Source organism: Onychostruthus taczanowskii, unplaced genomic scaffold, assembly GCF_017590055.1.
Source record: "Onychostruthus taczanowskii isolate IOZ18803 unplaced genomic scaffold, ASM1759005v1 scaffold6, whole genome shotgun sequence".
NCBI lineage: Eukaryota > Metazoa > Chordata > Aves > Passeriformes > Passeridae > Onychostruthus > Onychostruthus taczanowskii.
In genome coordinates, this window is record NW_024503679.1 from 9,518,585 (window position 1) to 9,534,293 (window position 15,709).

At 40.3% G+C, this 15,709-nt stretch overlaps 2 protein-coding genes across 3 annotated transcripts in view; one reads left to right on the forward strand and one right to left on the reverse strand.

The window, feature by feature from the left end:
• Nucleotides 1-4,984, forward strand: part of ADAMTSL3 (ADAMTS like 3) — a 168,092-nt gene extending 163,108 nt beyond the window's left edge. For both annotated transcript variants that reach the window (XM_041418466.1, XM_041418468.1), the window contains exons 28-31: nt 610-814; nt 1,670-1,779; nt 2,329-2,543; nt 3,073-4,984. In XM_041418466.1, the coding sequence (XP_041274400.1) occupies nt 610-814; nt 1,670-1,779; nt 2,329-2,543; nt 3,073-3,143 (601 nt within the window). In that variant the 3' untranslated portion in view covers nt 3,144-4,984. The remainder of the gene's footprint in view (nt 1-609; nt 815-1,669; nt 1,780-2,328; nt 2,544-3,072) is intronic.
• Nucleotides 4,985-8,071: 3,087 nt separating this feature from the next.
• SAXO2 (stabilizer of axonemal microtubules 2) lies at nt 8,072-15,610 on the reverse strand. Its single transcript, XM_041418865.1, has 4 exons — nt 15,570-15,610; nt 11,210-11,389; nt 9,805-10,007; nt 8,072-9,045 (listed from the first exon to the last, which is right to left on the reverse strand). Exons 1-4 carry the CDS (start codon nt 15,608-15,610, stop codon nt 8,072-8,074), a joined length of 1,398 nt encoding a protein of 465 aa, XP_041274799.1.
• Between the last annotated feature and the right edge of the window lie 99 nt (nt 15,611-15,709).

Below are 15,709 nucleotides of genomic sequence, written 5' to 3' on the forward strand. Positions count from 1 at the left end.
TCCTTGAATGGATATAAGCTGCTGAAGTGTAAGAGAATGAAATAATTGCTGAAGAAAATATAATTTTTTTCCTGTTATCACTGTTGTGGTACACATAAAGTCCATTTTATATTTCTAGCCTGGATTTATGCAAAGAGCAAGTCAACTTGATTGTATTACTACCTGCTGCCTCCCCAGTATTGCTCCTAGCTGCCAAGACTGACTAAATATTTGCAACTTCTAATCAATAAATAACATGTTCTGCTTGGGTCGTTGTCTGGTGAGATCTCAGTGTAATAAATTTGGATGAGTTATGGCAGCTGTCACTTTAATACCAGCTAAATTGTTACCATCCATTTTATAAGTAATGGAAAAGTACACTCTCCTTCCTGCTGGAATGTCACATCCAGCAGGGTCTATAGGGCTCACCCAGTAACAGATTCTGGTAACAAACATTGTAACCTCTGTTAGCAAATATGCTGTCATCAGTTAACCATGCTCAAGTGAAGAAGAAGCTGATTCTAACTATTCTCACATCTAAAACTTGCAAGGACAGGTTCTTTTGCATTTTCTTTGCAAATGACCACAGGACTGCAATAATGGCTGTAAATGTGTCTGTGCATCCTGTAGGTGGGTAGCTGGGCCGTGGTCCGAGTGCTCTGCATCCTGTGGCAGTGGATTTCGGCACCGACAGCTGTCCTGTCACCAGGCCATGGCCGATGGCAGAACCCTGGCCCTGCTGCCAGGAGCCTGCACAGCCAGGGACAGACCTGCAGCAAGGAAACCCTGCCTGGGGCACCCCTGTCCCCTGGGGCCAGCACAGGCCAGCACACAGGTAAGTGACAGTGTTTGTCTGCAACCTCCTTGTATTATGGGAGTGGGACAGTGCCATGAACTGGCTGAACATCCCTCCTCTTGTGCCTGAACATCCCTCCTCTTGTGCCTGAACATCCCTCCTCTTGTGCCTGAACATCCCTCCTCTTGTGCCTGAACATCCCTCCTCTTGCACAAGGCAGGAGCTCTGTGGCTGGAGTCACCTTTCAGTCCAGACAATTAGAAATCTTTTTTCATTTTATGCTCTCTGAGCAACATCTTTTTTTTTGTTGAAGGCATGACTTGAAACCAGAGTATTAGCTGCAGTGTATTTTATAAGCTAAGCCATTACGATGTATTCCATTTTCCAAGCTAGTTTATTGCTTTTATTGGAGTCATGTTAGTACACAGTTTGCCTACCTGTACTTGTGAAGTCCCCAAAAAAGATATATGAATGTGCTTCAACAGCACATTGAAGAAGTTGTTCAATTCACAGAATGCACAGAAGCCTCTTTTCCTGCATTTTCTGTTTCTTTCTTCGTGCAGCAAACTTGTGTTCATCTTGATAAGGTTTGTATTTACTGTTCAAAGTGCAAACTAATTAATTAGAATTGCTGTTGCTGCATTCCCAATACAGAGTTTAGCAAGGCAAGTTTGTAATGGGCAGAGCTACAGAAAGAATTGTGTAGCAGTAGGGATGTGGCACGATGAGAGAAGACAATGCATGTAGCTTTAGGAGCAGGCAGGAAAGTCAGAAGGCAAGATGCAAAAAATCATGGCTGGGCTGTGTAGCTGGGTAACTCCAGGAGGATAATTCTGTTGTTACTAACTTGGCTGTTTCTTTTTCCCTCCCCTCACCCTTTCTCTCAATTGTCAGTGCTCTGGCCGCTGTGTTGGCCGCCCTGCAGGTTCACAGCACCCTGAGTTTATATGTCAGCTCCAGAACGGGTCTTCAGTGCCAAACTCTTCTTGTGATGAAAGAAAGAGGTAAACAGTGGGAAGAAGTTACAAGTTAGATTCTTTAGATGATCAAATTGAAGGTACAGGATTGTCACTGCAGTACAAGTAGGCAAATTGTTTTGTGTCAATGGAGAGGAGGTAGAGAGAGTCGTCCCTTTGTGGACACGATGAATTCAGGAACCCAGGAGGGGTTATGCCTCAAGAATACACAGCATCCAGTATGGAGTGCTTCAGGGTCAGTTAAGTTTTCTTAAAGATAAAATACCTTTTCTATTCCAGGGTAAGAAACTAGTTTAAAGAAACTCATGTTTTCTCATGAGTGAGAAGGTGTTATGAGTGAGCACAAAATTAAATAAAGGGAATTCAACTTAAATATAAGAAAAAATGGAACAGGTTACCCAGAAAGTTGTGGTGTCTCCATATTTGGAGATATTCAAACCACAGAAACTCTTGAGGATCCTGGTCTAGTTGGCTGTGCTATGAGCGGGGGAGTGGGGGCTGATCGGTTCTATTGTTGTGTGAATAAGGGTTTAGCACAAAAGCAAACATTTCACTGCCATTTCTTTCCCTGCACAGCCCTCCTGCCAGAAGGAACTGTTCCTCAGAGGGGTGTGATGTGTACTGGCGGCCAGGCCCCTGGAGGCCCTGCAGTGTGGGCTGCGGGACTGGCTTCCAGTCCAGACGAGTGTCCTGCGTGCACAGGCAGAGCAACAAACCCGTGGCTGAGCAGCTCTGCAGGGGGAGGAAGAGACCAGTGACCTGGCAGCACTGCAATGTCACATCCTGTGGCAGTATGTAAATGTTTATTTAAATATGAGCATAGTAATAGGTTGTAGCAGTTATATTAGAAAATGACTCACAGTTGTACACTATTGAATCTACAAGCTTTTGATTGTACATCAAAGGTAAAACTATCCTCTCCAAGGAGCACTTCGTAATCCTGGGGTTTCTTTTCTCTAAGTAGGCCAGTTTGATATTAAAGTCTCAAAAGCACTTTTAGAAACAGGATATTTAGGAAGTTTTTTTGCAAACTTCCCTACATGACTGTGCCAGTTGTGACTCAAAAGTCTCTGAGCGAGCTGTTAATACCTCCAAGATGGGGTTGTGTTCTGAAACAGACAATGAGTAAAGGAATGCAGTGAGATCACACCTCTTACTCGTGACCTTGTTTAGCTTTGAATCCACTGCTGCCAGAAATGCACACTCAAATAATTACAAAGCTAACAGGAACCCATCAGTTGTTTACAATTGCTATGGCAAGCTCTGCTATTTCTTTTTTGCTCATTATAAAGCCTTGTAATGTTTAAATATATTTTTCAGAGGGCGAATGCAAGGATACAACTCACTACTGTACATTTGTAAAGCAACTAAAGTTAAAAGTTAAAGCTTGATAGACACCTACAAACAAAGATGTTGTCAATCATGCCAAGAAATGTAAGTCCTCTATGGCAAGTTCATGATGCTGCAGTGAAGAGAAGAGTGGTTCATTAAACTAACCTGCCTGAAGTATATTCTTGTAAATGAGACATTAGTTGTAACAGTTAAATGGCAGTGTGGGGCTAATGAAGACACAGTATTGTGGATTGATGTGCTGGATAAGGTATTTTTTTCTGGGAGCTTTCATTTTTCATTCTTTGCAATGGAACTTCTAATGTTTTAAACACGGATGGATTAGCAAGATAATATTATGGCATATCATCTGTAAAATTTTGCAGGCTATAATTTATAATTTTATCTCTGAAAAAACATTACCTAAAAGCAACAAATACTGGTTACTGTCCTTAACTTATGGGGAAGAGTCACAAAAATCCTTCAAAAACTTTTGGAAATGCAGCAACTATTGATTCCCAGGATTTTGGTTTGGGGTTTTTTTTCATTGTATTTAACACCATTTTTAAATTTACAGAAGCTGTGGCTTGTAGCTGTAAAATTTTGGCAGCAGCTTCATTTTCACAAACAGCTTGAGCTTAAGGGTTGATCTCACAGGATATGCTTTACGGATACTAGCTCTCAGATGAACACACAGAAGTACATTGAATTTTTCCTGCTTGTATTTCTGTGTATGCAGTAAGAAGCTATAGATCCTAGTACAATTTTCAAAGCAGCAATAGATTCCTTTTGAATAAATGAGGTGTCATTTTTTATTGTTTCTGTTCTAATTCCAGTCTCTGAAGTACAATCAAAGTTCTGGCATGGTTATACTTTTGTACTGCTATTAAATGAGACAGAAGCTTCCTTGTCAGAGCTGTGAACAAACACTTGTGAGCACTGTTCTCTTGCACATCAAGTCAAATGAGGAGCCAGTAACTGGCCAAAATACCTGTCGGATTTCTTGTCTTGAATAATCATTCTATTTTTCCCCATTAATGGGGAAAAATATCCAAGGAAGAATTATTAATTGTGAAGATAGACAAGTGCAAGGAATCTCTGTTGAGGATTTTTCCACCAAGATGATTTTTCCATCATGACCATTAACCATCTGAGTCATTTGCAAGTTGATAAATTCTTACCATCATATTCCTGGGTAAATTATCTTCCATATTGCAGATTGTCTGACTAGGGCTTTAAGCAGAGAGTACCCCACACGATGCAGAAAATAGATGGTTTTTCCTTTTGTAGTTTCCAAGCTACTGCTCATACTGGAGGTCTGAATGCTCACTTTGACTTGGCTCCTGGGTTCCATCTCTGACCTGTGTGACGGGCAGAGGGCTGGCAGTGCTCAGACACAGCATCCGGCACAGAGGGTTTGCATCACTGAGAATTAGGGTAGCACTACTGTATAGAAAATGTTTAGGGTGGACTATCGTGTCCAAGGCTAACTGCAAGGAGAGGATGTTCCTGATCATTACCTTTTTCATCAGCAATGGGTCTTGATTGTTTAAGCAGTTTTTTTAAATTAAACATTTGTAAGATACTTTTGTAGATATTTATTGTCTGATTTAAAAGTGCAATATTTTTTTTTGTACAGTGTTTAATAAAGATTTTTGGACATATATTTTTTCTTATTACCAAAATTTCTTATTCATGTTTTCCCTTTATATTTAAAGTTTTGAAATGTTAACACATAGCATTTTTGTTGCGATAACTTTGGTTAAATATGCATGCTGTACTGAAGCAGTGCTGTAAATGTTTGTGATTGCAATTGGCATGACATTCCTCTGTAGATTATTTTATTGCTTCTCCAGTACCTGAAGATTCTAGCTTCTTGAACGTAGTTTTTGATTTTTCTGAAATAAAGTATAGTTTGATTATTCACCACTGTGATTACCCTGAGATTGTTTATTACCACGATTTGCATGGTAACTGTGCTTTTGTTCTTTGTTATTTTTTCAACTTACTTTGTCCATAATTCTGAGATTTTTTCAAAGCCTCGGATTAGTTCTTATTTTTAACAGTCTATCTGACATATTGTCAGTTTTCACTGCAGTCTGTATGGCACTGCTATTAAGATACAACATAGATGTAACCTGACTGAAAAAGTGGGAAGATAATTTGCCAAGATGCAAATGTCAGCTCTGATTCACTGAAATCTAGAATCAGGATTCTTTAAAAGGTGGAATAAAATTTGATTTCTTTTCTGGGCCTTCACCAAGCAGAGTTCATTTAGATCTAACAGAACAGCTCCATGTTTTGTATTTAGTGAGTGATGGGTATACCTCCATGAAAAAGAAATTGTTTCAGAATATCCAATATGTGTAAATAGTCTTTAGAAAGAATAGTCTAAGAAATAGTATGAACAATAAAAGACTTAATTTTTTTATTAAATAGAAAAAAAATGTATAACAATTTAATGGTGGTGTTTCAGAGTTATCCTAGATAACAATATTGGCAAAGGCTTAATTTTCCTTTTGAATTCCATTTGTGCATCTATAAAAAAAGCAAAGGCTCTGTACAGCAGTGCTGTGGAGCCTGCTGCTGGAGGGCAGAGTGCACAGAAAGCACTCTCAGAATAGCAGCTGAATCCATGAATAACTTTCTGCTTTTACATCTTGGTTTAACATGACATCATAAAGTGCTTTTTTAACAGCTGTTATTTTGGAAAAATATTAGTTTTCCAGCCGTCTCTTCACTTGGTCTGCATTTCAGTAATTTGTTGCTCATGAAAAGGCTGACGTCAGGTATTGAATAGTGTCTGAGGGTTTATAATATCATTTGATGCTTTTCCTGGAAGCACAATCAGTGTTGGGGCTTTTTCAATTGTGAAGTAATAAAGGCTTCTCTCTTTCAGTATTAAACTTAGGGGAAAACATTATGGACAAAATGAAAGGAAATATGCCCCTCCACCCAAAAAAAGCCTTCAAACACATCTGCAGAGGAACTGTTAAATGTATCTGAATATGCCCTCCACTTCCCTCGCTCTCAAAATGTCTGTACTGTGCTGGTAGGTGGCAGCAAATGACTTTCCATAACTTAAGGGAGGGAAGTGACTTCAGAACTGAAAAAACAGCTGTGAATATTTAAAAAAGCATCTGGGCTTCCTCGCAGGCCCAGCAGAGGAGCCATTTTGAGCGGAATATGCAGGCACGTGTAACTTCATGGATTCAGACTGCATTTCTCCCTCCCTAGAGAGGAGAGCTGGAGGGCATTGGGAGCTTCTCAAAATGGCTCCAGAGGTACCAGGACTGTGTATAGCACGTGGACCTGAGCAGGTGTGACTGTGCAAAGTTTTGGCTTTGTTTCCTCAGTTGTGGCATGACAGAGAATGACTCAATAGAGTGTATTTTTTCATTTGTGGTACAGAAAGATGGCAATCAACTGGACTTCTTCCTGTCCTGCTTTTAGGATGTCACAGATTTACATTGTCCTTGTTCATTCACATTCTGAGGGAGGTGAATAATTTTCAAACAGAAAAGTAAAACTGATTTGCCATGTCATTAACAAAGTAAGTGATACCACAAAATCACAGTACACAGACAAAAGTTCTGTAAAAGTGACTTGATGCTCTGGTAATGTCTGGATGCCTCTCATGCAATGCTTTTGTGCAGAGCTGATTTGCTCAGTTTGGCTTTCTTGCTTTCATATCACCAGTTTCCTGCTTTAAAAATGTTCCCATTGTTGATCTTAGCCCTTTAATAAGAAACTTTGTTTATGAAGTACAGCCACATGATTCTGCACAACCCAAATACTGTTCTACACCAATGGGTACAAGATATGCAATACTGAGGAAAAAAATCATACTGGAGCAGTGTGGTAGAGCACGACAATACAGTTAATTACAGAACTATTAATTGGGACTTGCTTAAATCATGAATGTAATAAAACTAAAATTGATTCATCTGGATTTTTCAAAATCAGCTAAAGATATATAGAGAAAATGCTGAATGTTTCATACAGAAACAATTTCATATAAAATTTATGTTAAAAAATGGTGCCTGTGTTTTTGGAACAAGCAATTCTTTGAAAAGCAGACAGACTGAAGCCAGGCTGCCCACAGATTGCTGCATCTCAGCTGGTATTTATTTTTCCCTGAGTTTACTCTATTTTCTGTAAATCTATGCAGTCTCATCATGAGATTTGATTGAATTTGCACACTGGGCTTAAAGATGATTCAGACATGCACTAAGTCTGTCAGTGTGTCCAAGGTGCATCAGTTTTGTTTCCCTTGGAAGTAAGGCTGAAAGAGCATGATCAGGGAAATTATGAAAATGCATTTAATGACATGCTTTTGGTGGTTGAGTGTTTTCAACTATATGAACAGAAAAAGAGTGAGATTACCACCTGTTAATTGCTGCCAGAAATTACAGTGGGACCTTTGTACTCACTTCAGATCTGAATGAAGTTAAAGTAGTGATGACTACAGCTAAAACCAGGTTTTTAGAAATGCATAGGTGTCATGGCATGCTATCTTGTGATCTGAGCAGTAAAATACAAAGGAAAAAAAACCTTACAGATTGCTGAGATTATGACTGATTTCTTAGATTATGGTAAATAGCATTATTTGCTTACTGTGTAAAATATTTTATCAGCAAGAGGCACTTGTTATTTCACAAATACAATAATTTGATTGTAGAAAATATCAAATAACTAAATATGTTATAAAGATGCTTGAGATGGAACGTGATGAAATCTGGGGAGTCAAGGAAACTAGAATACACAATCAGAAAGAGCACAGATGCCATGTAGGGAGTAGTGCTTCTTCAGCATTTGGCAAATCTTTATTAGTCTTGTAATAAACTTTGGTTTGGCTTTGGTTTTCTTCAAACTTCTAAAAGCAAAATTTGCAGTATTTAACTTGCTTTCAGTGTTATTTAAAGAGAAAATGAACAAGTTGGTTTCCAATTATTTAACTAAGGTGCTTGAAATATTTTGCATGTAAGCATTATGACACAGTAGGTACTTCCTCTGGGACAGGACTGCAGTCTGACCCGGATCGTTCTGGGGACACCTGGCGGTAGAATCTGTGACCCTGAGAATCTGTTTTTACATAGACATAACCCAGAGCATCTGGATTAACTCCAGGGCAGACCTCTGGCTTCTTTGGCGTGTATTCAGTGCGATACAAAGTTTCGTCTTTAAAAGGAACTCCAGTAGGTAAGGTGTGTACAGGTTTGAAACTCTGAGGTGGATCGGCCTGATGTGGTGTGTAATGGGACCTGAATGTAGTTGAACTAGCAAATTTTCCTGTGGGCTTTTGAATTTCCTCTTCTTTCTTAATAAGCCCTTGTGGAGAAACTTTCCAGGGTTGATAGTCTTCTTTTGTAGTAGTCTTCCCTTGAAAAGGGCCAGTGCTTTTTCTTCCAGGAGCTGGTTTTATGGGGGCTCTAGGAGCAACCTTGTGTTTAATGTAATCCAGACGGTTTGAGGACTTGAGATCCATCTTGTCTGTGGGTGGAACGTACTCGCTTGGTTTGTGGAACTCGGGCGCGGTGACCAAATATGGCTGATAGCGATCCTGGAATTCGGTGATTCCTTTAAAAGGATCATCAGATCCATGTTTTTTATTTTCAGGCTTGCAGCTTTTTGCTTGTTCCCCAGGCATCCCTTTAAAATCTCTCTGGTGGGTTGTGAGATCTTCAAAGGGCTGGTCGCTTGGCTTGTACTCTTCCCTTGGCCTTACGAACAAGGGCTTCATCTCATGGATGACGTACGCCATGCGATGGATGGTGTTGCCATCAAAGGGTCCCTCTGGCAGCTTGCTGTCACAAGGTTTGCAGCTTGGGGGGGGATTGGGCTGCTTAGGGATGTAGTCATCTTGAAATGTGGAAGGATTTCCAAACCTCTCTGATGGTGGCTCGTAGTCACGCTCCACCTTACAGGATTCCGTTCTTTGACTTTTCCATAACCTATAGTGATCTGTAAGGCAAAACCAAAATTCCACCACATAGGTGTTATTACTTAAAACCAGTCCTTTAAAATGAAGACAAAGTCTTCTGTTATTAAACCTTGCAAAACAAAGAAAATGGATGTAAGTGAAAATGATAATTTATCTGCATATTTGTGATCTGGTGAAACTGTCTTCTATTATAGTGTGATTTATAGTGATAAAAACAGACCCCCAAAATTATACCTGATGCCCTGTTTTGACTCTTTGCTCAACAGAAACTATAGAGAAAATAGCCTTATACATGCCTTAAATACAACATCTTCCCTTTTACTTAAAAGATTTAGCACCTTTGCACTGACCATCATAATAGAATAATTTGTGTCAAGACAGATCATCACTAGGATGATGTATATGTAAGCTATACATACACAAGCAGACGCCTAAACTCCACTTTTGACCTACTCTGTGGAAAAATAAGTGACATGAACTAAAACTACCTGACAAATACACTGCACCTTAATTTCCATCCAGTTGTGCCTACGATAGCCCAACCAGGTGCATGTTGGAATTTCCTTGAAGCCAAGAAACCTCAGAGAGGCCTTTTAGCTTAAAAGCAATAGGTCTCCCCTCAACAACTGGAGTGCTGAATGTTTTAGGGCATCATCACCTGCTTCCTAGTATCTTCCACCCCCTTTTCCAAACCAACAAATCTGGTTTCCAACATAGGTAATTCCACTGCTGCCTTCATCTTGGTTATTTCTCTTTCTGTAGGGGGCACCTATTATTACCTCGGTAGGTTGGGACGGTATCCACTTTGGCATCTGAAGTGTGTTTCCTCTCTCGAGGCCTTGCTAATATCACTGGTCCTACTTTATGAGGATTGTAATCTGTCTGGTAAATGGTTCCCAGGTCAATCTCGCCTGACTTTGGTCTATATTCTGCTTGTGGCCGAAAAGGTCTCGTAACAATTTCATATGGTACATAATCGGACCTGAATTGGGGAAAAGAAAACACTGGTCAAAAAATATTTTCTTCCTTCTGAAGCTACTTCTGTATTTTTTTCACAAAAAAATAACAAAATGTTTACTCTGAAAAATCTATCAGACACCATATGTTGGAGAGATAGCACAAAGGAGAGAAAACCACAGTACATAAATCTAGAGTCTCTGATGAATTGTAGTCTTTACTCAAAGGTAGATGGTTTTTTAACACTCCAAGTCCCATTCACAGTTTAACAATACTATTCAAAGTGTTTGAAAGGAGGCTTACAAAGTTGCTATAATTTTCCAAAGAAATGATCAGAAAGCAGAAGCAGAGCAAAGCTCAAATTACTACAAGTGGTAGCATTTACTGATTGCACGAGGAGAATGGAATATAATCAGAAACAGCATTTCACTGTTTTTGTATAGGCACATTACATTAAAAGGATGTGTATTACATATGTGGGTGTTTAAATAGACTGTACAAGCACATTGAGCAGTCTGGCAGAATAGCATTTGGCCTTTCTATTTATGTCTTTTTTTTTTTGGATAAACACAGAAATTTCACCAGATACCCTCACAGCTTAAAAGAATAACAATAATAATGAAAAAAGTAAAAGTTAATGCCACTGTCACAGCACTAAAAATGAAGGAGTGATATTTTTTTCTAATTCTTGAAAGATGCTCTTTAATTCTGTAAGCTTAAAATCAGAGTCTGTGCACAGACAGGACAGATATACTGAACCCCTTTACAGTTTGCTTTCTTAAAACAAATATTTTTCTTAAAACTAATAATCTGAATTCAAAAAATCAATTAAAAAATTCATGTTCTTTTTTCTTAAGATTTCATTTTCCCACTATCTTGGATTCTATGTATACATTACAGAGAATTCCCCAGCTCACCAGGTGTTCCATAAGACCTAAATTTCCTAACAGGCTGAAAACAAGACAAAAAATTTTTATTCTATTTACAGGTTAAAGGCTGCAGTAAAGAATGCAAATCTTGCTGTATGCACGCTTTGCTATTTTTTACAACCTTTTTGTGGTAACTATATTTCTATACTCAACATTTACACTTTAAATAGGCAAAAAGTGCAAAGGATGCAATGCCTGCATTTTGAGAAGATTGCAATACAATGTTAAGCCCCCACTTAAAAAAAAAGAATGAAAAACTTGACAGACTAATTATAAAACATGGTTTGAAAATATTTACTTGAATGTTGTGGTGCCGTCCATTCTGGCCCCATCCTCTTGGAGCTCTGGCTTTGGCTTACAGCTCTCAGGAGGGCAGATGTTGCCATAGCCAGGGTAGTTCTCCAAATACTCAGTTTTGTGGCTCGGCTTCACTCCATCATCATAAATCTTTGTGGGTCTGTGGCAGCAGCGGTGGCGTCTGGGTCAAACACATCAGAGCAGAGAATTTGGAATCGTTTCACTTAAGAGGAAAACCCATACTCTGTCTACTGGGAGTGAATAACAAATGGGGAAGATTGAACAATGTCAGTAGTTTTTGTTTAAAATCTTTTCTGAGTGATAAAACCACAAAATATTGTGCTGATGGCACGGGTCCCAGAGCACATCATGCTAATACAGTAATAAAAGCACTATGAGCTGGAGTTAGTCCTTGGTGCAGAATGCAAAGCATGGACAGAGTTGATCTCACGTCTCTAAATGGTGCTACCACCAAGATGCACTTTCTTCTTGTCTGTAATGTTTAATAATATTCCTCCTTTTATTTGGAAAAGTAACTAACCATGCTTCATTTCCTGTCTCGTATTGTCTCATTTTTACTGCTATTACTTCATTGCTTGTCTTTTTATTTCTGCACATCTCACCTATTTTCACCACTACTGATTAACACTTTTTGATTAAAATGTTATGGTGTGAAATCTCATGTGCACTGCTAGTGCTCTGCTGGCCATTTATGACTTTTCAACTCTTTTTTTCCTCCACAGACTGACTAAATTCTCTATCCAAAACACATGTTTATTTGAAAGTAATGACATCTCTTTTTCTTAATAGGTTTTATTTCAATTCCTCCTGCTTCTTGTTGATGCTTCTGTCAATGACACCATTGTGCAAAAAGAGAAGTATAATGGGAGGTATATAATGACAATTCCTTATTTATGCCTTGTTGTTTTCAATTAATGATCCATAAAATTACAATTTAAATGTTATTGTTTTGAAAATCTTGTTTTATTAGTTCTAATTTGCACAATGCACGTCTCTGGCTGACCTCAAGGAAACATAATGACAGGTTTATATAAGGCATCACAATGCAAGGAACCATCAGAGAATACAGATTACAACTCTGATACATGAGACATGTTGCTTAGAGTTTGGCCTGCCCTCCTTGAGACATTGTTTATTTTTAACTTCTTCCTTGTATTTATATGAATTTCCACCCCAGAGTTACTGATAATTCAAATGAATTTGGTGAGAATATCCCTTTTCCCATGCCTGACTGGCACTTGCTTTGATGGATTATTATTCTTTCCCTTCTTTGTGGGAGACTATCTTGTGTCTTGCATAAGGTTTGAACAGAATCTCAGCTAAATAAAAGTGACAGTATATCAGCTCTCTTGTGCCAAATGCTCTTGTTCTCGTTATTTTAATAGAATGCTGATGATTTTAACTTATTTAAGGCCTGGCATACATACTTTCTTAATACAATGCTAGCAAGACCCTTGAAATTCTACCACAAAGCATTTTCCTCCCAGAGAACTAAACTAACAATGAGAAAACCTTAATATTTGTCAGAATAGAAAACTTACTACCCCTCCACAAACACCTCAAATCTTTTATTTTTAATTTCTTTTTAATTTGGCCAGTGCACACACTATGGTCTGGAAGACAGAAATGATGGATGGACACTGTTTTTGAGAGTCATCTACTTTTCTGTTCTTGACAGGAGATCTGCCAATTTTTACTGGGTTTGTATTTATATGTGGTCAGTATGATGGCTTAAGTAGCCCATATTTTAGAGAAATCTTTCCTTTTAACTTACATTTATTCAGGAATGTAGATTTTTATGATAATGATAACAAAAGGGCAAGAAATAGGGGAAGGTTGACAGACTGAGAAGGAGATAAAGCAGCAGTTTATTTTTGTGTCTCAGAACAACTTTTATGCTTTTGTAGGCTGTTATTATCTTTTATAGCACACAAATACTATTCTGGAGTGCAGAAATTCATCTACCACACAGGCTTTATTCTTCTTTGGAAGCCAGAATTAACATTCTGTATTTGAGAAAGCAGAATGAAGTTCTGTCTTACTGGCTTTGCTCCCCTGTAAGTTTTTTCAGTGTTTTTTAAATTCTCTTGATAGGGGAGATTGTTTCCTTCTATTTTATTACTTAGAATTGAGCAGTAATTATACCTCCATAAAATTTCCTGCAGATAGCTAAATGATAATGTCTACAAAACATTAGATATTTATAGTTGCTTTGAAGTCCCTGCTAAGCTGTGTATGCATTCCAGTGTCCAGGTAACACTGCCAAGTGACCAAGCAGCCTTCCCCTGAAAACAGAAACTCTGTACACTGAAGCAAACACAATGTGCTGCCTAAACCAATAATGGCTTAAGATTTTATTGACTCTAAAAACTTCAGTAAGGTTTATTTTAAACCACAAGCTTTATGCATATTTAATTCAATTATTCATATTATTGAACTCAGTTTTTGGATTGAGAATTTTTGGCTGAGTTGAAGCTAATTTTGTGCTGTCTCATTGTGTTATCTCACCATCTTTGTACTTGAGCCCGAGCCAGGTTTGTTATCTCATCATGAAAACAATGTCTTCCAACTCTTCATTAATCCAGGACTTAAGGAACAAATTTATGGGGCAAACTTCACCACAGGCTTGGCCAAAAAGAACATGAGGAGCTTTACTCAGTGCCTGCCTCACACCTCTGTCTACAGATGACAAAAAAAGTGGCTGATGAACAGACAGACAGACTTCCCACACAGAAACACACAGAGGGGGCCTGCTCTGCAGACCTTGATATGAAACTTGTGGGTCATGGTGCACTTTGCAACCATAGGGTTTGCTCTATACCTCCATAAAACATTGAGCACCTCTGTGATCTTATGATAAATGTTCTTGTATGTAGTTGTTATAATAAGTCCCTTATTATTTTGGGACACCTGATTTGTGTGCTTTTCTTTCACCTATGGCATTGATAATATTGCTTATAGAACTGTAATAGTAATTTTCCATAAAAAATTGTATACTGTACCCTCTTGTGCCAGCCTCCCTGGGTCAAAGAGGCTACAGGACAATGATGAACTGTTTGTCTCTCTATGGGATCATGGAATGTAAAGTGATGAGTGCTATTGGATGTGATGGCAGAAGGGCAGATAGATGAAATCTCTTTCAAGGGCTGCAGTGCTTGCACAGGTTTCTAACAAGGTTGCCAGAAGTCTTCCAAAGGTTCTTTGGTGCAGTCCTTCAATAGGAGCTGGCTTTGATTTCTGGAAAAGTCTGTTTTTTATTTAGTCTGGGTGACTTTTAAATACTGTCTCCATTCTGTTCTATTTTTGTCCATTTCAGACCTTCATTTACCCTTACCTGATTTAAATGTAAATACACTACATCACATTTGCTGGGAATGTGCTTGTACTTGGGTCCTACTCCCCAGTGGCCTGGGGTGCTGCTCGTGTTATCACTGAGGGTGGAAAAGGCCTCTGAGATTATCACGTCCAACCTGTGACCAAACACCACCACGACAACCAGACCATGGCACCGAGTGCCACATCCAGTCTCTCCTTAAACACCCAAGGGACATGGGCAGCCCACTGCAGTGCCCAACCACCCTTCTGTGAAGACATTCTTCAACACCCCAAGGTGTTTAAGGGGCAGCCCACTGCAGTGCCCAACCACCCTTCTGTGAAGACATTCTTTCTAATATCCAAACTAAAGCTCTTCTGGTGCAGCTTGAGGCTGTGTCCTCTCGTCCTGTCACTGGTTGTCAGGGAGAGGAGGCTGAGCCCTACCTGGCTGTGATCTCCTGCAGGGGGTGAAGGAGCCTCCTCTTCTCCAGGCTGAACACCCCTGGCTCTGTCAGCCACTCCTTGTAACACTTGTGCTGCAGACCCTTCCCCAGCTCTGACTGACCTTTTTACCTTCTCTGGACACGCTCCAGCACCTCAGTGACCGTCCTGGCCTGAGAAGCCCAGAAGTGGACAGAGCACTGGCGGTGCGGCCTCAGCGGTGCTGAGTGCGGGGGGATGGCGCTGCCCCGGCCCTGCTGCCCCCGCTGCTGCTGCCCCCGGCCCGGTGCCAGCGGCACTGCTGGCACACGCTGGCTCACGTCCAGCCGCTGCTCCAGCACCCGGTCCTTTCCTGCTGGGCACTGTCCAGCCCCTCTGCCCCGGCCTGCAGAGCTGTGTGGGGTTGGTGTGACCCAAGGGTTGACCCTCATACCACCGGCACCATTCCATGGGTCCGGCCTGTCCAGGTCCCTCAGCAGAGCCTTCCTACCCTGCCGCAGACCGATACTGGCACCAGCTCGGTGTGGCGGCCGAGTGTGCCGAGGGAGGGCGGCGCTGGCTCGCTCGGTGCCCGCCTCACTCACCCGCAGGAGCAGATCTCGCAGATGCAGCGCGGCGGCCCCATGCCCGGCCCGCTCGGCCGCTCGGCCGGTAACCAGGGACGCCGCCGCGCGCGGCACCAGCGACACCGGCCCGCCCCGGCCCGGCTTCCGTCCGGCGTCAC

Bases quoted from the DNA above. Each gene is read 5' to 3' on its own strand.
- SAXO2 (XM_041418865.1), bottom strand. From the start codon at position 15,610: ATGGGGCCGCCGCGCTGCATCTGCGAGATCTGCTCCTGCGG. The intron at 10,008-11,209 runs GTAAATATTTTC...TCCCCAATTCAG, and splicing joins GACGGCACCACAACATTCAA to GTCCGATTATGTACCATATG. The intron at 9,046-9,804 runs GTAATAATAGGT...TTTGCCTTACAG, and splicing joins TACCGTCCCAACCTACCGAG to ATCACTATAGGTTATGGAAA.